The sequence below is a fragment of the Microtus oregoni genome, unplaced genomic scaffold (assembly GCF_018167655.1).
Source record: "Microtus oregoni isolate MIOR12 unplaced genomic scaffold, Mior012 000036F_ref0000092, whole genome shotgun sequence".
Classification (NCBI taxonomy): domain Eukaryota; kingdom Metazoa; phylum Chordata; class Mammalia; order Rodentia; family Cricetidae; genus Microtus; species Microtus oregoni.
Window position 1 is genome coordinate 11049839 of NW_024543095.1, and position 26377 is coordinate 11076215.

The 26377-nt window shown below is 45.2% G+C and overlaps 1 protein-coding gene across 9 annotated transcripts in view; it reads left to right on the plus strand.

The window, feature by feature from the left end:
- Arhgef33 (Rho guanine nucleotide exchange factor 33) overlaps positions 1-26377 on the plus strand; it is an 87343-nt gene that overhangs the window by 59931 nt on the left and 1035 nt on the right. For 3 of the 9 annotated variants that reach the window (XM_041630943.1, XM_041630944.1, XM_041630946.1), the window contains 8 exons: positions 4594-4726; positions 6751-6834; positions 8007-8090; positions 10418-10566; positions 11388-11552; positions 12968-13778; positions 18825-18964; positions 25646-26040. In XM_041630943.1, the coding sequence (XP_041486877.1) occupies positions 4594-4726; positions 6751-6834; positions 8007-8090; positions 10418-10566; positions 11388-11552; positions 12968-13778; positions 18825-18964; positions 25646-25775 (1696 nt within the window). In that variant the 3' untranslated portion in view covers positions 25776-26040. Of the gene's footprint in view, positions 1-4593; positions 4727-6750; positions 6835-8006; positions 8091-10417; positions 10567-11387; positions 11553-12967; positions 13779-18824; positions 18965-23820; positions 23896-25014; positions 25539-25638; positions 26041-26377 lie in introns of those variants that run through there. The other 6 variants (XM_041630948.1, XM_041630951.1, XM_041630949.1 and 3 more) reach the window with 6 other exon arrangements.

A 26377-nucleotide genomic window follows, 5' to 3' on the forward strand; every position in this document is an offset into this window, starting at 1 on the left:
ACAAAACAAAAACAGACCTGTCTCTGAATCCGACATCCTGTTTAATGACAGAGGACTGCTTGTGGCCAAATCACCTTGATGTTCCACACATGTACATCCATGACAGTTAAGCTTTCAGAGACGAGTAGGCCATCGTATCTTCGTTAATGCATTGTGTTGGAAGCCTGAGGAAATCTACTTGGAATTTCCCTGGGCCATCAAATTAGAGCTCAGATCCTTGCTGCTGTGCAGCTAGTTCCATTGCCTTCTGCTTCTTGTCTTGTTCCTGCCGACCCCTGCTTATATTGTCCTTCCCTATTCCCAGCTCCCCTTCCCCCTAGAATCAAAGGCTTAGATGATTCTTGTTGTCTCTCTTTTCTCCTCCCCAGCATTCTTCGACTTCTCACTTCTTCATTTCCTCTGGGCTTAAAAATGAGACACATAACCAGGCATGGCGGCACATGCCTTTTATCTCAGCGTTCGGGAGGCAGAGGCAGGAGGATCTCTGTGAGTTTGAGGCCAGCCTGGTCTACAGGGCAAGGTCCAAGACAGCCAGGGCTATACAGAGAAACCCTGCCTGGAAACCAAAACAAACAAACAAATGAAGGAAGGAATAAAGTGCACCAGCAGGTAGAGGAAAGAGATTTGAAGTAGGAAAGAGGCTTCATAAAACACGAGGAAGGGGCTGATCAGCCCTAGTCTATCGTTGACAGAACACAGACTGTTAGGAAAAAATCTTAAGATGGGCCTCTCTGCAAAAGAACTCCAATCAAAGCAGATTAGACTGAATTAAAACGCCTGCATTTTAAAAAGCAGCACTCTCAGGAGGCAGGGAGCACGGTGCAGGGAACACAGAGGGACAGCACAGGCAAATTCCAAAATGTTGTGTTCCTTTTTCCAACTCAAGCCTAAATAGCCTGAGGGAGTGGTCCTGACCTTCCCCGGGGAGGAGTCAGCACTTGGCAGGCTGAGAGGTGGAGTCCGGCCCAAGGCAACTTCCAGGGACTTGAGATGGAGCATTCTGCTCCTTTGGGGGCTCCACTGGCGGCCCTAGGATGGATGCCAGGGACTGGAGGGACACCTCCAATCATCCCAGACTCCATGGATATGGGGGTATCAGGGGGCTGGGGGCTCACTTTCAATCACACATCCCAGAGTCCTTGGATATAGGGGCATCAGCTCAAGTCTGGCTACTTCTTGTGGGCATGGGGTGACGTGGGAGAGAGGGGAGTTGGTGTGCTCACGCTCAGCCAGAGGTGTGGCTGCGGCAGCATCTGGTTTGCTGTCGTCCTGGAGTCCTCAGGCAGCTGCTTTGTGAGGGAGATGAGAAGGTGGCAAGGAGAAAAAACAGATTTTAGTTCTCAGGTGTCCTTGATCCAGATGAGTTGGTACCAATGGTGAAGTCCCAGGAGCTGGTACAGGTGTTCGGCGTTGTCTGGGGAGTGCTTTGTAGGTTGGTCTTGACCCAGACATCAGGAGTGACCTGTAAAATGTGCTGGCTGGGGTTAGTGTAGGCTCTGGAGACTATTAGTTTTTCACTAGACCTGATTTTTGATTCAGCAGTTGAACTTTTCCAGGGACCTGTGTAGTATCTGTAAGAGAACTGGAACAGATTTACATCTTGGTGTCATAGCAAAAGGCTATTGCTTTAGGTTAAAAGGCATGAACATTTTGGAAGACAAAGGAAACTGGGAACTCTGAACCTCTGAAGAAACACCTGAAACCTGTTAATCCTGGACTACGAAGCCAGTATTTTAGCAGGAAACTTCATTAAATGTCATGGATGAAGTAATAAGTAAATAGTACCTTAAATTATCAAATGCCATTAGACAGATCTGAGAGGGATAAATGAACAGAAATGCAACAGCTTTTTAGCTATGCAGGCAATTCCAAATCCTCTCCTTAGTCCTTGGAGAACACCAGCAGTGCTTGCTGTTAGCTGTTGAGTACGAGATGCCCAAAGATTTTTCCTGTGTGTGTTGGGGCGGCGGGGGGGGGGGGGGGGGGGAGGTTAGTCAACCTGTCTTGGCAGGATGAGGAGATCGACTCCCTGGGTGAAGCATCCATGAAGCTGAAGAGGTGAAAGGCTGGTTTTTGCTGTGTGAGTGGCTTTGCCAAGGTCAAGGGCAAGCCTGGAGGCAGAAGGTCCTGTAGCCATGCATCTTCTTGGAGGAGCTATAGGTTGCTGTGGAGCTCCATGTCTGTGTTAGAAGCTCTTTTGATAAATGCCATACTCTCAGATCTGTAAAGGCACTTTAGAACTAGGTACCATTAGCTGGTATTTAAACTGGGCATGTAAGCTAAATTTAGGCATGTATTTTATCCAATTAATTACAGTTTATCAGTGCTAGTAAGTGTAAGAAGGTGAAAAGGAATATTTTAACAAGTCAAAGAATCTTAAAATGAGCACACATGCACACAGAAACATCTATAGAGTTTCACAGACATACTGTGGCCACATTATTTTAACAGGGAGACAAATAAAGTATTTTGTCAGCTGACCAACCCAAAATTTTGGCATAGGCAGGTGACAAAAACCAGAAAAGCACAGAGGTGATCCCATTAAGGGCCAGACTAGCAGACGCTGCAAGAGGGAACAGAAACGTAAGGACGAAACATCCATACAGTTTTAAAGTGGAAGGACAGGGGAAGAAACAAATCTGTTGTAGAGAGTCCCAGACAAAGAGCTAGAGGGGGAAAGGGCCCAGAGTGATCCCATCATCGCGGCAGAAGCCAGGGAGGCATAGCAAACAGCTGGTGGGTGGGCGCTGTTTGGAAGGAACGGAGATGGCCTCCGTTGTCCTCGGCCAATGGAAAGGTGGTCAGGTTTAGATCCCCGAATTTGGAAAGGACGGGAGCCAGCCGCATCTCTGGGTATAGTGCTGGAGCTGTCTGGGCTGCGGAGAGGCAGAAGTGGGGGCAGGACAAACCTTGGGCTTTGAATCAGTGGAGGAGTGGAAGGGGGGCAGGAGCAAGCATCTGGAAATGGTGAGTTACTGAGCTTTAGCCCCAATTTAAAACGATCTTTGTAACTAGCTCTTGTAGACCAGGCTGCCCTTGAACTCACAAAGATCCGCCTGCCTCTGCTTCCCGAGTGCTGGGATTAAAGGTGTGCGCCACCACTACCCGGCCAGGACAGGCTCCAAAGCTACAGAGAAACCCTGTCTCAAGGGCCGGGCGGTGGTGGCGCACACCTTTAATCCCAGCACTTGGGAGGCGGAGGCAGGCGTATCTCTGTGAGTTAGAGACCAGCCTGGTCTACAAGAGCTAGTTCCAGGGCAGGCTCCAAAACCACAGAGAAACCCTGCCTCGAAAAACCAAACCAAAAAAAAAAAAAAAAAAAAAAAAAAGGCTCTTTGTAAACAGCCATTTTTTGGAATCGCAAGAAACTCATTAGAAGCACATGCCTGTGTAACTCGTCTGTCATAGCATATCCACTGAGACAGCTCTTGATCTGAAAATGGGGCTGTGAAAATTGAATGGCAGGCATCCCTGGCCAATCAAAATTCACCTCAGCTAAGCCTGGCTCAGCCTCGTGGGTCAGGCTTTTGGCGTGGGCCCATGACTTCAGCCTGAAAAGCAAATGGGTCACCCCGGGAACCCTACCAAACTCTACCGGCATAAGCAAAAAGGGGAACTCACCGAGTGAAGTCAATCTTGCCTGGTGAAAAGGGCGTTTTTCAGCACGTGGCCCTGGGCCCACGGGGAAAAAAAATGGACCCTTTCAGTGGGGGACCTCCATCTGTTAGGAAAAATCTTAAAATCTTAAATCTCCACCTGTGCAAAGAACTCCAATCAAACCAGATTAGACTGGATTAAAATACCCACAGTTAATACATGCAGCACTCTCGGGTGGCAGGGAGCATGGGGGAGGGATAGAGAGAACACTTGCAAAACCCAAAACCTTGTGTTCATTTTTCCAGCTTGAGCCTAAATAGCCTGTGGGAGTGGTCCTGACCCTCCCTGGGGAGAGATTGGCGCTTGGCAGGCTGGGAATTGGAGCCCCAAAGTGGAGTCCTGCCCAAGGCAACTCCCAGGGGGAGGGGACTTGAGATGGAGAATTCTGCTCCATTGGCTCTATTGGCGGTCCGGTCCGAGGATGGATGCCAAGGACTGGGGTGACGCTTCCAATCACAGACAACACGGCGTCTTTGTCCAGTGTGCCTCTTTAGAGCAGAAAGAAAAAGATATGCAAGGTCCTTCATTGCCCCAACACCCTGACCCTCTAGCTGCAATGTTAACCTAACTTTATCCCTGACCCAAGTGGCGTTCTTCTAGCCTGTAGCTAAGAATAGATTGCTGTGTATTGGAATCTAAAACTCTGGAAAGGATTCCTTTAGGATTTCTATAGAGTGTGGCATACATGAAACTGTCCCAGGTTGGTTTTCAGCAAGACATTCCTGTGATATGTTCTTTATTAGTTAGTCAATTCACATTTGCATAAGGGGCCACCAGTAAAGCAGACTTTCACTGTCAGAGGAGAGACACTTTGCTGAAAAGAAATTCAAAACCCTAATACAGACCTGTGAGAGTGTTTTGGATGATTGAAAATGGGGCCTCCTGGGTTGTTTTTTATGGGACCTTTGAGTAATTCTTCCTTTGTTCTCTTTCAAGCCTTTTCCCTGGCTCCTTGCGCTACCTCGTCCAGCAGCACTTGGATTTACTTCATGCCCTGCAGGAGAGGGTCCTGAAATGGCCACGCCAAGGAGTCCTTGGAGATTTATTCCTGAAGTTGACAAACGATGAGGTAAGGTTTCCCCTTTTCTGTCTAAATAAAAAGGATGGTTTTAATTTTAACATAGTAAAATTACATATAGCAAAACAGGTACCAAGCAAGAATTACAGTTATAATATTTGTATCTACTTTATCTTTTATCATAACTAAGGAAAACGATAATTATAACTATATTGTTTTGGATAAGGAAAATGTGGTACATTTATACAATGGAGTACTACACAACAGAAAAAAATAACGACATCTTGAAATTTGCAGGCAAATGGATGGATCTAGGCATATTGAGTGATTAACCCAGACCAAGAAAGACAAATATCATATGTACTTACTTATAAGTAGCTTTTAGACATAAAGCAAAGAAAACCAGACTACAATTCACAATCCCAGAGAACCTAGACAACAATGAGAATTCTAAGTGAGACATATATGGATCTTATAAAATGGGAAGTAGAAAAAGACAAGATCTCCTGATTAAATTGGGAGCATGAGGACCATGGGAGAGAGTTGAAGTGGAGGGGGTAGGGAAGAAGGGGAACAGAAAAAAATGTATAGCTCAATAAAATCAATAAAAAAGAAAAAAAAACCTGTCTATTCTTCAACTCCATCAAAGACTCCAGAAGAATATAATGTTACCTAAGTAAACAGGAAGTGCATTGTAGGCAACTCCCAAAACTCTAGAATTGACAGAGACATCTTGCTGCCTGGACAGTCACCCAGAGTTCTTCTGTATCACTGTGGCTTCCATCTTCAGCCTGCAGGCCTACAGGCCATAGTATCTGGCAGGAAATTTGGAGATCTGTGATGCCCTGTGCTGTCAAAGTTCATCAGTGTCTTTCTTCTGTGTCCTGAAAGATGTCTCGCAGTTCTCTCATGAAGCAGGAACCCTGAAGGACTGTCTCATTTTTCTGTGGGTCCTGTATGCCCAGTTCACACAGCATACCATCAAACAGTTCAGGCAAGAGCAATTTCTTACCAAAATGGCTTATCAGTTCCATAAGGAGCCTCTTCAATGCCTGATGGTGGACGCTACAAAATAATCCCACACTAGTTCAGAATCACATATAATAAAGGGTTATTTATTTAGGGGTAGACTCACAGATCACAGTCCTCTGCACGAACAGGCAACAGGAACCAAATCTAGCAGCTGGAAACGAGAGCCAGAAGCAAGACAATGAGAGCACACTTTACAGCTGCATTTATAATATAAGAGACCATGCCTAAGTGGGCTGGTATTTTTAAGGCTATTGGCCAAAGGAGCTCCCATCTTCCTCTTAAAGTAATTGGTGCTGCCAGGAGCAGATGTGTCTCATTGTCATGAAAAGTCCTAAGTTCTTAAACATTCTGAAATATATCTCTGTACTTATAGAAAACCTAACCAGCATGACTACAAGTTTGACTATTATAGATGACTATTAACCTGTATTTTAATTATACATTACATTTTTAAATGAGCTGCACAAATACAATACCTTAATCAATACATATAACAAAATTGATCTTAAATTTGTATCTATAAACTAATGTCCATACCAATGCAAAGTATTCATCTCTCTATCATATCCCCCTTTAAATGTAAACAAACATTTATAAACATAATTTTTGGGGTTTAGAATTCCACATCAATCAAAGGAAACAATTTAAAAAAAAAAAGATTAACAAGGGGCTGGAGAGATGGCTCAGAGGTTAAGAGCACTGGCTGCTCTTGCGGAGGATTGGGGTTGGTTATGATAACCTGGATGGTCACTCACAACCATCTCTAACCTTAATTCCAGGATATTTGAGACTTTCTGGCTTCTGAGGGCACCAGGCATTGACATGGGGTACATAAATACATGTAGACAAACACTCAACACACATAAAATAAAACTAAATCTTTATAGAGAAGATAAATAAAACCCCCAAGAGCAAATAAAGAACACAGTTAAATTGTGAAAATATTCTCTGAGTTCTGCTCCTTTTTATGTTCATGGTAGTATAAAAATGTTGTCATTCCTGTTTTCAGGTTCTTACCCTGCATTTTTGTGTTTGTTTTAAAGAATAATTTCTTGGATTATTATGTCGCCTACCTGAGGGATTTACCCGAGTGCATCTCCTTGGTTCATGTTGTGGTTCTGAAGGAGGTACGTCAACTCTATGCACAGCTGTCCTTTGTGTACCCATTCTCTCTCTGTATCATGTCGCCGGTCACTCAACAGTATAGCGTGTGTCCTGTGAGCTTGTGTTCCAGGCCGAGGAATGCCTTGGCCGTGTTACTACTGCCCCTCTTCTGTGTTAAAGGAGTCCAATAAAGGATCGGAGCTATGCTCTGGTCCTTGCAATGCTTTAATGACCCTCTGATCCACTCCACTGAACTACGGACAAAGCATGTAGGTAGTCCAGAGTTCTCCATGTGTTGTTTTCAGGCTCAGAAAATACGGGTCTCAGTTCTGGACTCAGATTGTCCTTTGTCAAGTGGCTGCATCATACTCCTTTTAGCATGGCCACTTCAGTGGTTTATTTATTAGGTGTTTGATATGCATGTCTAATCACAGGGGAAGGCGAGTTCAGGTACCCTCTCCTGCTAAGACTGCTACAGGTCTTAGCTGGAGTCATCCTTGTGGGTTCCTAGGAATTTCCCTAACACCAAGCTTCTCCCGAAACCCATATATGAATAAGAAATTAGAAATAAAAAAGATAGGCATATTCATTTTGTTATTTTAAGTCAACAAGAACATAGACCACCAGAGTCCCAAAGCCGAGAGTAGCTGCAGCTCACAGGAGACGGAAGCCTATGTCTTACTTTCTGCTTCACCTCCCCGAGTCCTCCCAACCAAAACGACTGTCTCATGCTAGCATTCAGTGAATGTCTGGAGCAAGGAAAAGAAGGGAACGTATAGAGACCATTGTATTTTCTGCTTCTAGACTTACTCACCAATTCCTAATCACTTTCCTGTCTCCACTCTTGAGAGACGCGTTCACACTTACTGAGTATTAGTAGAAGACTTGCTGGAAAACCTTAATTCATTCATTTAATTCAAGCACAGCTTACTGAGTGCCTACTTCTACCTAGCACTGACTTTAGAAGGGTCGGGGAAGGAAGGGACCGCTTGGAAACTTGCATCAATTCAAAAGAAGTACATGTTATGTTGCCTGCTGGAGAAGAGTTGTCTCTTTGGGCATGACCCTGAGCGTGTGGCCTCTCCAGTTAGAAGATGCTTTGGAAATAAGCATTTCCTATCTGGTGGGAGGGATCTCTGGGGTTCTGTTTGCAGGGTGGGGACCCTGAAGAGTGACCCCTTTTTTTCCCACTCAGGGTGATGAGGAGATCAAATCTGACATCTACACCCTGTTATTTCACATCGTGCAGCGCATCCCGGAATATCTGATTCACCTCCAGGTGAGCTCGGCTGCACGAGCCAGCAGACTTTGCACTGAACTATCAGATTCGGCTTCCAAATTAGCAACACTATAACGGCTCAAGGACTCATTAGTGTTTCTAAGCAGTCGTCATACGGCTTAGTTTGTTATGGTTCCACCACACCACACCATACCATAGTCTGCAGGATGAGCTAAAGTCTTGAAATTTTTGATTTATGATCCTTGTCTTTGAAGTTCTAGCTTTACTTCCCAGCAATCTCCACTTCTGGGAGTCCAAGATCTTTTGTGAACACTCTTCATAACATCTAAGTTCCTATTCAGTCCCCTCCTCTTTGGTTGTATAACCTCTAAATGTCACTTCTGGCCTCTTAATTTCTACCTAAACTCCTATCCTGATGGCCTCTGCTTGACTTGGGTCAGGGTACTATCATACAGTACTCATACCTTATGTCTCGGAAGGGCCGTGAGGAGCAAACGAACAAATTCCTTTGTATTTATTTATTTATTTATTTTTATTTTTTTTGTTGAAACAATTTCTGCCTCCTCCCCGCCTCCCATTTCCTTCCTCCTCCTCCCACTCCTCTCCCCTCCCCCCACTCCATTTCCCTTCCCTCTCGAGTCTGAAGAGCAGTCGGGATTCCCTGACCTGTGAAAAGTCCAAGGCCCTCCCCCCTCCATCCAGGTCCAGAAAGGTGAGCATCCAAACAAGCTAGGCTCCCACAAAGCCAGTACATGCAGTAGGATCAAAACCCAGTGCCATTGTCCTTGGCTTCTCATCAGCCCTCATTGTCCTCCATGTTCAGAGAGTCTGGTTTTATCCCATGCTTATTCAGTCCCAGTCCAGCTGGCCTTGGTGAGCTCCCAATAGATCAGCCCCACTGTCACAGTGGGTATGAACAAATTCTTGAGGTAATTTTCCTGTGGAGCTCGTAGCCCTGTAGAGGACACGGAGTTGAGTTCAAGAACCATTTATTAGTAACCCCCATCCTCGTGATACCCATGTACTGTGGTGTAGGGTTGACTGATCTTAGGAAATTCAGTGAAAACATCTCAGAATTGCTTGTCATTAACCCTCAGCTAGAAGCAGCCCAGACTCAGCATTGAGATTTTTCACCCAGATATGGCTTTTCTCACAATAATTATCTTATGGATTCTTTCAACAGCTCCATGAAACAGGTATTATCATTATTGTCATTTTTCATAAGGACATAGAGGACCAAAGCAGTCCCAGCACTGTGTTCAAGATAACACACCTAGTAGGCAAAACCCGTGGGCGGAAGCCCAGTCATGCAAGCACTAGGTAAAGAGGCCTGAGGGCTACTCTCTACTTTCCCTGCAAATCCTTCTTCTATCATTTATTAGATGCATGAGCTAAAGAAGATCACCGAATTCGGTGTCTCAGTTTCCTTACTTAGTATCTATCTAACAGGGCTGTGATAACGAAGATAAAATTGGTTAGCTCCTAAAAATAGGAAGGAGTCAACAAATACATAATAGAACCCTTGAATGTTAGAAGGGCTTTTGTTCCATGCTGTGCCACTGTAGCAAAATCCCTGAGGCTGGGTATTTTTTGTAAAGGGAAGAGGTTCATTTTGACTCACAATTCTGGAGGCCCAAAAGCATGGTGGTGGTGGTGATGTCTGGTGACCCCCTCACGGTAAACACAGTGGTAGCACAGGTAACAATGACAGGTCACACAGTATGAAAGAAGTAGTAAGGGGGAGGTGCCTAGGCTCACTTTTCTGTAACTATTTTTTTTCCATAAGAACCTACTCTTTAAAACCAGCGTTAATACCTTCATGAACATGGTCAGCATCCAGTCACATTTTACTAGGTCCCACCTCTTAAAGGTCCCACCATCTTTACAAAAAAAATCATTACACTGTAGACTGAGCTTACAGCACCTGGACCTTTGGGAGATAGACCATAGCCAAACCATAACATCAGGCAATGTAATAGGAGGGGCCACTGTCCACCCCACCCACCCCACAAGCTCACCCAATGCCTATCATTCTCAGCGTTGGTCTGACTCCTTTAAGTATTGCTTATGGATAGTAGTTGTTAGAATATCTTTATTACGTCATTTATCTAATTATTGGGTCTTTCTAACTTTTCAAAATGGAATTATATTAGGTCACCTTCAACTCACACAGAACAGACTAACTTTATATTCTTTTGATGTGATGGACAGAGCAGTAAGCCTGAGCTGTCTGGTGGTTAGACAGATGGACCATGTGTTTGAGTGATTTGATTGGAACGCCCAGTAGCTCAAAGTGACGTGAGGAGGAGATGGAACAATTCTTCCGCCTGATTTTGCAACACCAATTCCTTTTCCCTTCCATCCAGAATGTTCTGAAGTTCACAGAGCAGGAACACCCCGACTATTACCTGCTCCTCGTGTGTGTCCAGCGCCTCCGCGTCTTTATCTCTCATTACACCCTGCTGTTTCAGTGCAATGAAGAATTGCTTATTCAGAAACGGAAAAAGCTCAAAAAGTAAGGTTGTGACGGTGCAGCACCTGACGAAGGTTTCTGAGAAGAGGGTACAGACCAGTCACTTGAGTGTCTGGAACGGGATGAAGGGAGGTGGCAAAAAAGGTGAAGGGGGGACAGTTAGTCTGGCCACAGGAGGGAGACACCTATGGCCTGGTGAAAGTAACTTTAGAAGAAAAGCACCTGGGCTCTGTTGTTCCCATTATGTCGCTTCCCTTCACTTTCCAGGTTCAAAATTGCAATTTAAAGGTCTGAAGATAGTTTCCTTCATTAATATAATAAACATTCATTGAACCCCTGTTGTGCACTAGGTACTGTTGTGCCCAGTGACTATACCGCATGAACGAAACACAGTCATAGACCTCTGTCATATAGGCTTTAGAGCTCGACAATGAAGAATAAGTTAGGTGCTAATGAGCACTGAGGGTAAAAGTGTTGGGGGTATATGTGTCTGAATAGATTTCACAGTATGCAGAAACAAAGTCAGGCAGCATCTGGGCCTCGGAGAATAGAAGCAACCCATAAACATTTCCTTAAACATCCTGTATATCTTGAGAACATTATCATTTCTGTTTCCAACTAGAAAGACAGCATCTCCTAACCCAGTACCTTCCTGACAGGTGTGTCTCAGTACCATCCTGCATCCCCAAGCTCTTGTCAACTATTATGTAAGCAACCTGACTTATAGAGGGCTCCAGGGATATAGAACCCATCACAGAAAGCTTCATCTGAGAGGCAAATCTGTTTTTCTTAGCATAATCTCTGAGTCCAGAGAGCCAGCCTCACACTGTGCAGTCTGAGATTTAGTATTTCCGCTCTGTCAGGTCGTCCATGGCAAAGCTGTACAAAGGGCTGGCTTCCCAATGTGCCAATGCTGGCCAAGATGCTTCCCCTGCTGCAGGCCCGGAGGCTGTTCGTGACAGTGGGATCCACTCAGAAGAGATGCTCCAGCCCTATCCTTCGGCTCCCACTTCTGCCCCTGCTGTCACGTAAGCATCTGTTGCTAAGGAACATCAGCCATGGTGCCCTTGAGTCGCAGGCAGTTGTAGAGGTTAGCAGCATGGGCCACATTAGTTCTCCAGAGCTCCGCCTTGCCCCATCGTTTCCTTATCAACAGACGAACAGTTGATCTGATGTTTGGGTCCCAGAGAAAGACACTAAGAGGCGGATTTGGAAAGCACCGACAGGCAAAGTAGAGATCCACTTTGTGCATTGCTTCAACTCTTGAAGCAGTGTGAAATGTTTACCTTCAGTATAAAAAGTAGAGGGGGAAAGGCCTACATTATACCCAGACCAAACTATGGCCATTATTACACTCTGTGTAGGGAAAATAAAAGTATCAATCTTCTAAAATAAGAGTATTGGTGTAAGGTCAGTTCAGCTCACTTTTTTTCATATCTGTAAATGTGAGTCCTAAGTTTCATTGTAAGATTGATGTCTTGCAATCTCTTAAGTTATTAGTGTTAGTATTCACATATGCATCCATACACATTTCAGACAAAGAATTAAAATATGTATAAATAGAATAAAAAATTTTAGTCAGCGTACAGTAGTTCGGTTGTATCTGTTTGGTTAAATAAGGAAAACAACAAAAATCCTACTTTTTAAAAACTGTGTAATTGGCTGTGTGCTCCCAGACAACAAAACTCTATAGAAACTGGGCAAATTCAGTTTTACATTGTATTAATATTCTGTGGGTGGCCATTTGAGATGACAGCCAAGACACTTTTTTAAAAATCTATTATAGAAACGTAAATTTTATACAAATGAGTTTATCCTAAACCAACCAACCAACTAACCAACCAACCAAAACGGCAACAACAAAGTGTTCAGTGCTCTTGAAGAGGTCCCAAATTTAGCCAGGTGGTGGAGGCACAGCCTGGTCTACAGACTGAGTTCCAGGATAGCCAGGGCTACTCCCTGTCTCGAGAAAACCAGGACTTTATCCTCTGTATCACCATCCGGAGTTCAACAGATTATTTGGGAACACAATTGTTTATGTGTGAATATCTAGAGGCGGTATCAAGTTCGCTTTCCAGTATTCTGTATGTGACTCTGCCACAGCAAAGGGAGAGAAATTGAAAGGGGATGTCTTGGGAGTTGCCTGGTGGCAGGGAGGCTCAGAGTTTCCATCAGGCCAATGATAATGCCAGCCTTTGTCGCTCATGTGATGTCTCTGTGACTTAGCTTGGAAGTTGAGACAGGCGATTTTCCTGGCCGCTGTTTCCACTCTTCCTGGAGGATTAGGCATTCTTGAGAGATCTCCCTAGTTATTTTGTGGAGCTTGATAGGTCATCCATGAGGGCACTTGGGAGGGGAGGAGAGAAGCTGGCTTGGGGCTGCTCGCTTGGAGAGAGCTCAGCACTGTTTGATCGTCTCTCTTGTACCGTTTCCCCCTTTAAAGACATTTGATGCCCTCGGCGAAGAAAGGCCAACAGCAGCAGAGCCTCATGGAGAGCATGCAGCCTGGGAAGCCGGGGGACTGGGAGATGGAGAGCAGAAAGCACGAGCGACCCGAGAGCCTGCTGGCCCCGGCGCAGTTCTGCGCGGCCGAGCAGGACGTGAAGGCGCTCGCCGGGCCGTTGCAGTCCATCCCGGAGATGGACTTCGAGCCGTCCCCGGCCGAGCCGCTGGGCAATGTGGAGCGCTCGCTGCGCGGCCCGACCGAGCTCCTGCCCGACGCGCGCGGCTTCGTGCCCGCCGGCTACGAGGAGTTCGAGTACGGAGGCGAGATCTTCGCGCTGCCCGCGCCCTACGACGAGGAGCCCTTCCAGGCGCCGGCGCTCTTCGACAACTGTTCGCCCGCCTCCTCGGAGTCCAGCCTGGACATCTGCTTCCTGAGGCCGGTCAGCTTCGCCATAGAGGCCGAGCGGCCCGAGCACGCGCTGCAGCCGCTGCCCAAGAGCGCCACGTCGCCGGCGAGCAGCAGCAGCGCCTACAAGCTGGAGGCCGCGCAGGCGCAGGCGCACGGCAAGGCCAAGCCGCTGAGCCGCTCACTCAAGGAGTTCCCGCGCACGCCGCCCGCCGAGGGCGTGGCCCCGCGCCTCTACAGCACGCGCAGCAGCAGCGGCGGCCGCGCGCCGCTCAAGGTCGAGCGCGCCGCCGCCCCGCACGGCCCCGCCGCCGCCGCCGCTGCCTCCCGCGGGGCGCCGCGGACCTTCTTCCCCCAACAGAGGTCCCAAAGCGAAAAACAGACCTATTTGGAAGTAAGGAGGGTAAAGTAAAACCGAGCCGAAGCCCGCCTCGGCGCCCCGGGCTTAGATGTTAGGGCCAGCCCCGGTTCCCTCGGCGGGGAGGGAGGGGGCGGAGACGCAGCCCGCACGCGCCTGGTGACAGGCTCCGGCCGTGGTGGCCTTCGAAGGCGAGTGGCAGGGCGGCTACCACGCCAAGAGCACGTAGGCAGGGAGAGCTAGACGAGACCTCGGTGCATAGACGTGCTTACAGACGCGCCAAGGGGGAGGGAGAGACGCACACAGAGAGTATGAATTAACGAGTGAACCAGTTTCCTCCCTCTAAACGGGCACACCGCCTGCTCGGTCTATCTTCTGATCCAGATGTACAAATTACCAAGCGCTGTGTGCTGCCCTGTCTCAGTGGCGACTTCGAAGTTTGTTGCAAAGAGAATTCAGTTTCGCTTGCTTTCTTAGAAAAGGGCTGTATTGACTCAAATGCTCCTTTAGCTTCAGCGAATGTTGAGGCATGTTGATGTCTGTCCTTGGTGTCTCCAGGCCTTGGGGTATTTAAAAGTGTTTTCCATCCCTAACCACCGAGAAGCAGGCGACTCACAGGTTTTCAATGCGACAGAAGCAATTGATTAAACTTATTAACATGATAGCGCTCACTTGCGTCTCCACCCTTTCACTCGTTATCAAGAGAGTGGGTTAAATTGATGATTACAGACTCATTTAAGTTTCCAGCCCACACAGTGCCTGCTATGTATCAGGCTCTGTATCTCGATTGCTGAAACTTTGGAAATAAAGTCTGGAATGTCCCACAGGCATAGCACACCGAATTACCATGAACATATAGGAGGGATATCTAAAACCTCTTGGGGTGATGATGTTAGAGAATGCATTCTAGCTACATTGAATATCTGAATTAATTTTGAACACTTAGTGGAAGTTTTTTGGGGGAAGAGCAAGGTCGCAAAGCTAAAAAAAAAGACTCTTGGACATAGAACTGGGTATGCTTTTCCTTTTGCATACTGGGAAAGAGGGCCCAGAAATAGGAGGGGAATGGATCATGGCAAGCCCTGGAGTTTCCTGCCCTCCTGGCGTCCAGGGAATCAAACCCCCAGAGAGGAAGAACACCCAGTACTGTAGTCTAGCAAAACCGCTGACTTTCTTCAGGAGTCTGACATTTTTCTCATGGCTCTGATTTCTTGGACTCAAAACCTTAAAAAATTTTATTGGGTAAAACTTTTGAGAAAGATCAATCCTAGGTAGTCTTGGCAGTTTATTAAAAGGGGAACTAGAAGGGAAATAATAGTACCAGTTTAAACTGGAATGGGCAGAAGCTTACACCAGAATCTTCAAAGTAGTATGGTCTGTTGCTATAAAGAATGCTTTTATTTTACATGTTCATAAGCATGAATTTTTTGCCCTATGTCACGTGTGAAATATTTGAAAATTGGAACAATTGCTGGGGAAAAAACTCATTAGAAATAACAAATATTATACCTGAGAAGCAAACAATAAGTAATATATTTGTGGCTGTTTACCAGACGGACCTCATAGCAATAACAATATACTAGCATCCCCTAACATGGGAAAACACGAGTCAGGTCAAGAGGCACCAAGGAAAAACCATGCAGAATTCAAGTGAGAAGGGGCTGTGTATGGATATACATGTTTATGCATGTGTATGCAACACATGCATGTTTGTGTGTGTGTATCTGTATTTAATGTGGGGATAGGATTGGGACTAGAGCTGTACAAGATAACCCTGTAGAACTATATTCTTTTTTTTTTATTTATTAAAGATTTCCGTCTCTTCCCCGCCACCGCCTCCCATTTCCCTCCCCCTCCCCCAATCAAGTCCCCCTCCCTCCTCAGCCCAAAGAGCAATCAGGGTTCCCTGCCCTGTGGGAAGTCCAAGGAACCCCCACATCCATCCAGGTCTAGTAAGTTGAGCATCCAAACTGCCTAGGCTCTTACAAAGCCAGTACGTGCAGTAGGATCAGAAACCCATTGCCATTTAGAACTATATTCTTTTTTTTAAATATTTATTTATTTATTTATTATGCATACAATATTCTGTCTCTGTGTATGTCTGCTGGCCAGAAGAGGGCACCAGACCTCATCACAGATGGTTGTGAGCCACCATGTGGTTGCTGGGAATTGAACTCAGGACCTCTGGAAGAGCAGGCAATGCTCTAAACCACTGAGCCATCTCTCCAGCCCCTAGAACTATATTCTTAAAGGGATCAGTTTTCAGCTGCTGGGGTGAGCAGAACCACTCGGCTTCAGTCTACTCCACCCCACCTGTGGCCAGAGGGCTCAACTCCAGTTTTAGTGTCTTTACTGAGAGCCAAGAAAGAAGGCAATGTGCTTTAGTGCAGAGAGCGCCTGACTGGGCAGTAGGCACTAACTCTAGGTTCTAACCCAGGCTCCGCTATCAAATAGTTGCCTGCTTTAGACAAATCACATGGCTTCCCTTTGCCTCCAGTTTTCTTTTCTATGAAAATAAGGTAATTAGGGAGCTGGAGAGATGGCTTAGCAGTGAAGAGACACAGGTTCAATTCCTAGCACGCAAATGACAACTCACACCAGTCTTTAACTCCAGTTCCAGGAGATCTAACACCCCCTTCTTATCACCTCAGGCATGGTGCCGACATTCATGCCAGAACAACAAGATAAATCACAAAATAAATTTGTATAATAAGTAAGACACAGGATGGCTCAGCAGGTAGCGCTGCTAACTTGAAGGCCTGTCTCTGGGCCAGATCCCACAGATGGCAGGGGGGCACCAACTCCCGAGTTGGGAGTTGCCTCTGGCTTCCACAAAGGCTCCCTGGTACCACTGTGCCTGAACTCACGTACAGGCAAACAAAAACCACTAAAATTTCGGCTGGTGAGATGGCTCAGTAGGGAGAGGCACTTGTCTCCATGCCTGAGAAGTTGCATTCCAGCCTAGAGCCTCTCTGGTGGAAGGAGAGCTGGTTCCTGCATGTTGTCCTCTGCCCTCCGCGTGTGCTCTGACATTGCTCTGACATGGAAACCCATGTGAACCCTCTCTGGTGGAAGGAGAGCTGGTTCCTGCATGTTGTCCTCTGCCCTCTGCATGTGCTCTGACATGGGAACCCACCCTCCCTCCTGAATGATAAATGTGATCGTAATTTCTAAGAAGTAGATTACCTCACAGGGTTGTGAAGATCAGACCAAACAAGGTAGTTTGACAGTACGCTTTGTACAGTATGAAATGCTATACCAATGAAAGATGATCGTAAGACCATGGTTCCACAGACAGATTTTTTAAAACAATTTATGGTTTCCCTGAACAAATGATTTGATGTGAATCCCAGTTAAAGACTACTTTAATGGAGGGTCCACGGTTGACAAGAGGCGAAGCCAAGCCCCTGCCTTCTGAAATTCTAAGTCTGAATATTCTATCATTCAGAGCAGGTGTTTTGGCCAGCACTATAGCCTTGTGTTAGTCCCCACAGGCACCTCCCAAAATGTGGTCTTAGAGGTAATAGTGAGGCATTAATCTTATATTTTATAAATTTTATCAATCCAGAATCTGTAGCCAGAGCTGCTGAATCAGAAACTACTCCTTAGGATTCATAGTTAGGTATTTGCTATAAACAGTAAATGTATTGGACAGAAGCTTGCCTGAAACCCCTGGTTTTCATGTCTAAATATGCACAACAATTATTTATACACTAGGGACTTTGCTGCAGAGACTCCACGCTTAAGAACCTGTGTAAGCAACAGCGAGTGTAGATGGTCCTAGGGTGCCAGGAACATACTCTGAGAAACACTGCACTAAGCCACAAGGATGCTGGGCCCCATGGTTTAGTTAGAATCTTAGCAGCATCTCAGACTCTGCAGGTCAGCTACCGCGAGCCCAAGTGAAGTTCTCAAAGTTAGATCTACAGATCTAGAAGTTCCCTAGGGAGACTTCTTGCCTGTTGCTCTCTGCAGTCAGCCATTCAGCTGGACTTCCAGTGTGCTGTTTGCTGTGTTTTCTGCTTTGGCTTTAGGGTTACTCAAGCAGGATGTGAGTTTATGTACATACCCACCATGTGTTTATATATGCACTTACATATATGTGCACATGGACTGGAGAGATGGCTCAGACCTTAAGAGCATTGGCTACTCTTTCAGAGGACCCAGATTCAATTCCCAGCACTCACATGGTGCCTCACAACTGTTTGTAACTGCAGTTCTGGAAGTTCCAATGCCCTCTTTTGGCCTCCATAGGTGGCATACACATGGTACACAGACATACAAACAGGCGAAACGCCCATCATACATGTAACATACAGAAACGAGTCATTTGGGAAGAGAAGCCTCAGCTGGGAAAATGCTTCTGTGAGATGACTGTAGCCAGGTCTGAGGGGCATTTTCCTGATTACTAATGGAGAAATACTGATGGAGGAGGGCCCAGTCCTCTGTGGCGTGGGGGTGCTGCCCCAGACAGGTGTTCTGAATCAGTCTTAGCAAACCATGGAGAGTCAGCCAGTAAGGAATATTTGTGCATAGTTTATGCTTCAGTTCTCGGTTCTAGGCTGCTGCCCTCCCTGAGTTCCTGCCCTGACTCCCCTCAGTGTTGGACTGTTATCTGGAAGTGTGAGATGAAATAAGCCCTTTCTTTCTGATCACAGCAATAGGAAGCAAATGAGGACAGAGGGCAACTTGTGGGGGTCTATTTTCTCCTTCCACCTTTTTGTGACCTCCAGGATTGGACTCGGGGCCTCTGCATGCTGAGCTATCTCGTGGGCTGTACATTCTATACCTGTTGTTGTTAGCTATCTTCCTTTATGTACTTACCTTGATGGCTGTGTTTGGCTAGGGACTGTTTGCCTTGATTTGTATTCATTTGTAGAAAGGCGTGCACCCAAGCACTCGAGCTCCCGAGCAGCGCCCCTATTCCCACTGCTCGGCTCATCACCCTAGGCACACTTTGGTAGGGACCACAAGCCCACAGGTAGTCACGGGAGTAGGAGAGGCAGGTGGCAAAGCCAAAGGACTGTCCCACAGCCAGGGCACATGTATTTTGGAAAAGAGTAAAACAACATGCCTCTTTTGTGTTTTCAGGAGATGCACTTAGAGGATGCCACCCGATTCTGTCCCAAGGAAGAGAGAGAGAGTGAGCAGACTTCTTTCAGCGATCAAAATCCCAGGCAAGACCAGAAAGGGGGCTTTCGCAGCTCCTTCCGCAAGCTCTTTAAAAAGAAGTGAGTAGCCCTTAGATAAAACAGTGTGTAATGTCACTCTTTTCCCTTTGGCAGCAGTCTGAGGTTTTACCAGGATTAATTACTAAGTAGCCGGGTCTCACACAGCTGTTTCAAGTTCAGTGTTTGTACCCAATTTCTGAACAGAAGCAAACTCAGCTCCCCCTGCCACTTTTTAATATTCTTCCTCCTTATCCCCAGAGTTGTGTCCTGAGAGGAGTGAGAGAGGGGTCCCCCTCTGTGGGAGATGGGTGTTCAGTGTGGGAAGTGATGAAGGAGGGTGTCAGCACTTCTGCCCTCAGGGACCTCAGCAACCTGGCTCTAAGAAATGCATGTTGGTGCCTGAATGGATGAATTTGGCTCAGGTCCTAGTGAAAACTTTCAGGGCGTCCATATTAAATGGGAAACAAAAGATGTTTCCTTCCTTGGTCTTTCTAAGTCTTACTGTTGAATGAAGCATTACCTCCCAGGCATTTTAGCTAGCCCGTGTTGCAGTTTGGGAGGTAGGACCAGGCTCCAGCATAAATGTAAGGAAGAGCGAGATGACCCTTAACATTTGACCAGCACATGGTTCAGCAGTCCAGTCCTTGCCTGACTGGATGGCTGTTGTTTCTACGTTCTGTGGTCCTCAGGCCTCCTCCTTCCTCTACCTTAGGGACATCTCTTTGCTATTTACTTCCTCTTATTAGAGATCACTGTAAGTCGTTTTCAATCTCAAGTCCATATTTTAATTCTTAGAAAAATTAAACGAAGTTGTTGTTGTTGCTTTTGGAGACTTATTGGGAAACCACTTTCTCCTTGAAGATGGAGTTTTAACTGGTCTTGGTGATAGAGGAAGAGGGGAAAGCCTACAGTTGGCTTTCTTTTTTTAAATGGTTTGTCTAATTCTCCAATGGGAGGGTGATGCTGAGATAGTGGGTATCTGATTGTTGGTCCTTGCCTGTTGTTACTAGAAGGAGGAGGAAGAGGAAAGAAGAACAGCGGTTCTACAGTTAACCACAGTCCTACAGTCTGTCTCCTTCCCCGCAGTTAACCACAGCCCTACAGTCTCCTTCCAGTTTTGCTAGGCAATCCAATGCATATGTGACTGTTGATGGACCCTCAAGTCACTTTATGTAGGGATGGAGGTTTAAGAACTATTTATCCCTCTCTAGGATTATGGATTTATGTTTTCTTGGTCTATAACTGCTAATGACATGAGTGGGAAGAAGTAGACAATTCGCCAGTCTAAACTTGGGATTTAGGCTCCAAATCCTTTGAAGAACTCCAAACTCCTCAGGACACATTGCTTGAGTCTGTTGGGTACTTTTTAAGTCATAAGAGTCCCAAAAGAAATGACTGTTTTTGCTCACTACCATTTCTAGTACTGAGCAGTATCTGTTGGGAAACAATCAGCAATAGATCCACCTTTGTTTCCTTTACAAATTTCTGTCTATTAAAGAGATGTAACAAAATGACCTAATCATTATATGAGGCATAGGGGACAGATCTGCCCTTTTGTATCCAGAGGGCAGAACTAGCAGAAGCGAGGGGGAGGAACTCTGTAATAATGCACCTGCCTAGACCTGGTGGACTCACGAGAGGCTGGGGTCTCTGAAATAGGAGCTGGATGACTCTGCCTGGGTCTCTGAAAAGTATTCCTACGCTGGTGGGAGACTGCTTGAGAAGTTGTCACGTGGTTCAGTATGTGTATTTGATTTACCTGTACTCTCGCTTATTGGAGCTCAGTCTGAACAGTCACTTATTTTTGTCACCCCAAACTAGATGAATATGGTGTTGGGCCTGTAATTTTAAAAGTTCCCAAAAGAGAAAGCCATATAATCTTTTTATAGCTCCCTGCCTCCACAGACTGTGGTATAACGCAGACAAGTTGCTGTGGGCTCTCCAGAGTTACACTGGTTAATTGCCTTCAGTCCTCCTGCAACTTTTGGCATTTTTCTTAGAGAAAAGGCCAGTGAGTTCTCTTAGTTCTCCCCTGGACTGGCCTGCATCTGTCATATTACTGTCAACAATAATGGCACTGTCCTTATTTAAAATGTATTTAAAATGTGAAGTATTATCTGAGTGGAGGTGAAGGTGGAGCACTTAGATGATTCTTCCTCTAGCAGGCCTTCCTGGCCTGGAAGCCTGGTCTAGGACAGTCAACACCATGCAGGCGGTTCCCATTACAGCTTTGTACTTAGGGAGTGCTTTGGGGACTTGGCAAGGGTTAAAGAAGCAACTTAAGTAACTTCTTACGGGTTTTTCATCTAAGGACCATGGAAAGTCTATTAAGGATCACACTCCTGTATGGTATTACAGAGAGAAAGGGCAGGGAGGCCCCGGGGTAGCGTGGAAGTGCCTGTACCTTTAACTCAAATGTAAATACACCATTCTTGTATGTGTGTAGAATTCTAGGCATGCATAAAGGATTATGAATAACATGGTCCCATCCACTGTATAGGAACTTGCACTCTGGATTCAGGAATGTGTAGGATGAAAGATAAACTATTCCATCTAGAAAAATCTATATGGAGGTTGTTAAAGACTTAAACCTAGGTTATTGTAAAAGATGAGGTACAGGTAGAAAAAAAGTCAAGCCATTATGTGTGTCAAGAAGTCAGTTGGCAGCAAGCCCAGTGACCTTAAGTAGCTAAACCTGGGTATTGGATACTCCAGAGCCTGGTCTCCCAGGTCCAAATGGGCAGGCCCAAGAAAGCCACCCATGTCCGTTTGGAGCTTCCTTCCTTCCTCCCCTCTAGCCCTCTGGAGGTTCAGTCCTGTCTACACTGACACACTTTTTGTTCCATAGGGGCTTGTTTGGCTGGTGGCCCCACACACCCAGAATGCTGCTTCGGGATGAAGCTAGGCATGGAACCAGATGCAACAGAAAACCCGAGAAAGGGTTCTCTTCCCTCTGAGGCTGGGAGGGCCGAAGGATTCAAAAGGCAGAGTCAAGTTGACATCATAAAAAATATTCTGACAAAGTGCCCACGATATTTGAGGAAAAGGGTAACCCTTTTATTGTTTCCATCTCAGGCACATTTGCCCTGGGTAGATACCAGGTCGTAGATCCCTGAGAGCTGTGCAGAATTGGCCAGAATAATGACTGCTAGCTTAAAGTCTGAGCATGTTAAATGACTATACATTTTAAATGTGGTTCTTAGAGGCTAGGGAACAGACCTGCTAAGAAAGGCCAATGCTTGATTGAGGAAGATGAAAGATAAGCTGTCCCTTCTAGGAGGATACACACGGACACTGTCAGAGACTTAAACCCAGACTGTTGTTAGAGCTGAGGCAGATGCTCTTCCATCTTTATGTATACAACTTATACTCGGGTGAGTGAGTATTCTTGATTGGAGTATAGCAGCGGGGAAGAGATCCTATAAGACAGTTTTAGGGCAAGGTCTGTAGACGGTGCTTCCACCCTTTAGCATCAACTTTGTGGGTAGTGAAAGATAAAGAGTATACCATCTTAACTGGTTTCTTTACCCTACCTCTTCCTGTTAGCACTTCATAATTTATATGATTATTTCTATTCCAGCCATCCTACTCCCTCCACCAATTGCAACAAAATCTATTTTCTTCATCACATGGTCAGCAATACTTCTGCAGGGCCCATATATTTGAATGTCAGTGAGTCCTCTTTGTTTGGTGTCTTCTCAAAAGGTTTTGTATATGCCTCCTTTGTGGGACAGTCCATATAGCAGAAGGCAGGACTCTAAGGACCAGTGATCATTTTATACTCATTTTCTCCACCTCCTTCAAACCTGCCCCATCCCCACCATCCCTCTTGTCCTCTTTGTAGTTCCACCATATCTCATTTGATTTCCTATGCCATTTGCAAATTCAAGAGGATGTGCTTGAAAGGATAAGTAGTTTAGGTTACCTAACTCTGGCTGGGATTGCTTCTCAGTAGGTCATCTGAAGTCAGTTACTTTTAAGTGTCTTCAGAGTGTTGGGTTGTAGAAGAAATAGCTCCTGCCCATTTGGAGCTTGTGGTTCAAAGTAAGGGTAACCCAGCTACAAGTAATAGTATATAGCACATAATTCGAGTGCTCATTCACCACCCTGTGAATGCATGGTTAACTGATTTGATGGATAAGACAGGTGTCCCCTCCCCTCGCCCCCGACCCTCTTCATGGGAATGCCCTCACCCTTTCAAGGATAGTCTTTCACATCGGAGAACCAGCTCTGGACATCAGAGATATCTGTGGCGCTGGATTTTACCTCCCTTCCTCAACTCCAGTTTTTCAGGTTTATCTGTAGCCAAGTTGTACTTACTGACCTACCCAACTTGCATTTTTCTTTTTCTCTGTCATTTGAAGGATGGTTAGCAACAAGTCTTTTGTTTCCCCTTTCTGTCAAATGATTGGATGACTGTGTGTCAGAATATATTGACAGCCATTGCACTTTCCACAAAGAGTTCCTGACTGTCCCCTCTAAGGTCTGTTCAGATATGCCCTGCAGCTTGCCAAGATGGTGTAGGGTGTTCAAGAGCCATTTCTGTGCTTTACAAAAAAAGGAATAAAAAGAAAACACACTATCTCTTTCTCCTAGAGTCTGCACATTTTCCCCCTTCTTATTTACACCCACACCTTGGGAGAGTCCAGGTAACCTGTAGTATGTTGAGCACTATAGAAGTCAGCTGAAATTGTCTTTAAAAAGGTGGAAATGAGCTTTGAATCATTGCTATAGTGGAATTCTGGATTTTTAAAACACTTAGTAAGTTAGCCACTAGTTACTTAGTAGTTAATTTTCAGGAATGCAGACATTTGTATTGGAAACAAGGGGGATGTACAGTCTGTAAGAAGAGCAGCTAAAAAAATTTGAGCTGAGTTTGTGGAAACTAGACAGGGCGATTTTGGCATTTGTTTCAGAAATGGGAACGCAACTGGTGAAGATTTCTGTGGTCCTTGGGGCTGGTGGTGACATCAAAGCTTTCCCATTTCCAGGTAACTCCAGTTGCATGTGGGAACCTCCAAGTGTGACATGTTGGGTTTTGGAGAGATCAGATGTAGGTAAGAGGGAAAATGTGAGGTGAAGTCTCAAGTGTAGATTAATAACTTCATTGAGAAGTTGGCATGGGGGAGAACAATTGAACTTCTGCTTCCTGCCCTAAAACACAAGGGCTTTCAGGCTTCCAGATCATGGAACATAGAGAGAGAATGAATAGCTAGGATGCATCTTACTAACATTTGAGGCACAGCTACACTAACCAGGGATGGTTTGAGCTGAAGGAGGCAGGAATTCTGAGAACTGAAAGCGAGCCTGAAGTTTTAGGGAGGATGGGAGTTTGTTTACAAGGAGTGTAGGCTGGTCCCTGAGAAGAAAAGTTCCTTCCACCCACATACCTTCTTATCTTCTGAGTATCCAGATGCACAGGAGCTGAGGGAGAGTAATTTTCCTACGTTCACTGGTTCAGTGGGAAAGTACTCCTTTCCAATCAGAAGTAAAGCATGATGGGTAGCTACAGCTTCTTTTCTGATATCAAACTGAGAACTAAAACTATCTAGTCCATTCATCGTGTTTCCAGACATCTTTAGTCTTCCTATAGGTCTAGTGTTTTCACTTGAATATTAGAAAAGGATGTTTGAATTCTTCCCAATAAGCTCAGTAAATTTAGACTCATAACTAATAAGAATAATTATTAATAGCAAGGACTTGGACTGAGGATATATAGCAGTAGAACACTTCCATATGAAGATCCTGGGGCCAGTCCCTAGTACCACCATAACAGAACAAAATAAAGGAACCCTCCCCCCAAAAATAACAAGAAAATCTTCTGAACAAACAAGGACTCAAAGATAGTGTACCAACGTCAGTGAAGGAGCGTGGAGGCCAGTTATCCTGCTTTGGTGTTTAGGGAAAGCATGCCTGATACAGCGTATGGAGAAACTGTTTACTTGAACAGGAGCTTTGGAGCTTCGCTTTCATACATCCCACACAAGGACTTGTGGCACTGGGTCTTGGTTAGCGGGCTAATTTTATACATTCTAGCTCCAGTTTAAGTCAGTGAGAGGGCCCTGGGCTAGTTGTGTGAGAGGTATTTCTAGAGAGCCTCCTCCCTCTAGGGACTTCTGACATGAACAGACTGGAGAAGGTACAGAACTGGAATGGATTGCCCAACTGGTTTAACCAAGAGAAAGGAAGAATGCACCCTGGACTGGGGACTCAAATGGACTGAGTTGACTTTTGATTAGTCTTGGGCTCCTTTGTGGTGGTTGAGATCACTGTACTGATTTCTGCATTCTACCAAATGTAGCAATATGTGTGGCTGGTTTCAATAAATCTTTCCTTTAAAACTGAAAACAAACAGAAGCAAGAGTTTGTAATGTGATGCCTAGATTAAACCAGGGCCCTTGATAACCATTTTAATGTAAGGTCCATGGTAATCTGCGCAGTAGTTATTTTATTGAATCAAAAATAGCTATTTTTGAGTTTTTATTCCTGTTACAGTGCTTTCACATGGTACACTGACATATACAGTTGTCACAGTTGTCCCCATGAAGCATTAGAAATTCTGTATGTTCACTGCAAATTTAGATTCACATATCTTAAGTTTTGAAACTCAGGGGAAGTAAAAATGATTCCAGATCTAGGAGGCAACTGTTTTACAAATGCAAAACAATTTGGATAGATAAAATATTTGAAAACAATTAAAACCAAATCAACCTGTACTTTATCTGTGTGCTGAGATTTTAGGTCCAGTGGATCAGAATACAGGGAAAAAACTAATGAGAGCCCCTCACTGGATCCTTCACCCACCAAACAAGACTTCTTCAGAAACCGACTTGCTCTTGCAAATGACCTTGACCAAGGAACAGCTGTGTAAACACATTTACAGTTGTATTGTCAAGTGGTAAGAGGAGGGTAAAAGCTTGTATATATCTCTGCAGGAATATATATATATATATCAATGTATAAATCCCTGAGGAAAACTAATATAAATATTTACATATGGCACTAAATCAATATACAAGATTCTGAAGAGATGAAGATTAGTCTATGGTTAAGACTTTTCTTAATGAACCTCTCAACCCTTGGAAAAGGGAAACGAAGACTTTTCCCATCATTACAGAAAACCAGTAAATCTGGAGGAAAATAAATGTTTGTGAGAACAAAAGCTTGCACCTTGAACTCATTCCCCAAGAATAATAATAAGCATGTTCATTTTTAGCATGGATGTGAATTTTGTGCTTCCTAGGAATTTTATTTACTATTATTATTATTGGTTTTTTGAGACAGAGTTTCTCTGTGTACTCCTGACTGGAACTCACTCAGTTAGACCAGGCTGGCCTCGAACTCATAGAGACCCACCTGCCTCTGCCACCTAAGTGACTTCCTAGGAATTTTAATTCATAGCTTATGAATTCATCCACTGTGCTTAAACTAATATACCCTGTGTGAGGGTCCAGTTGGAAAGATACTTCAAAT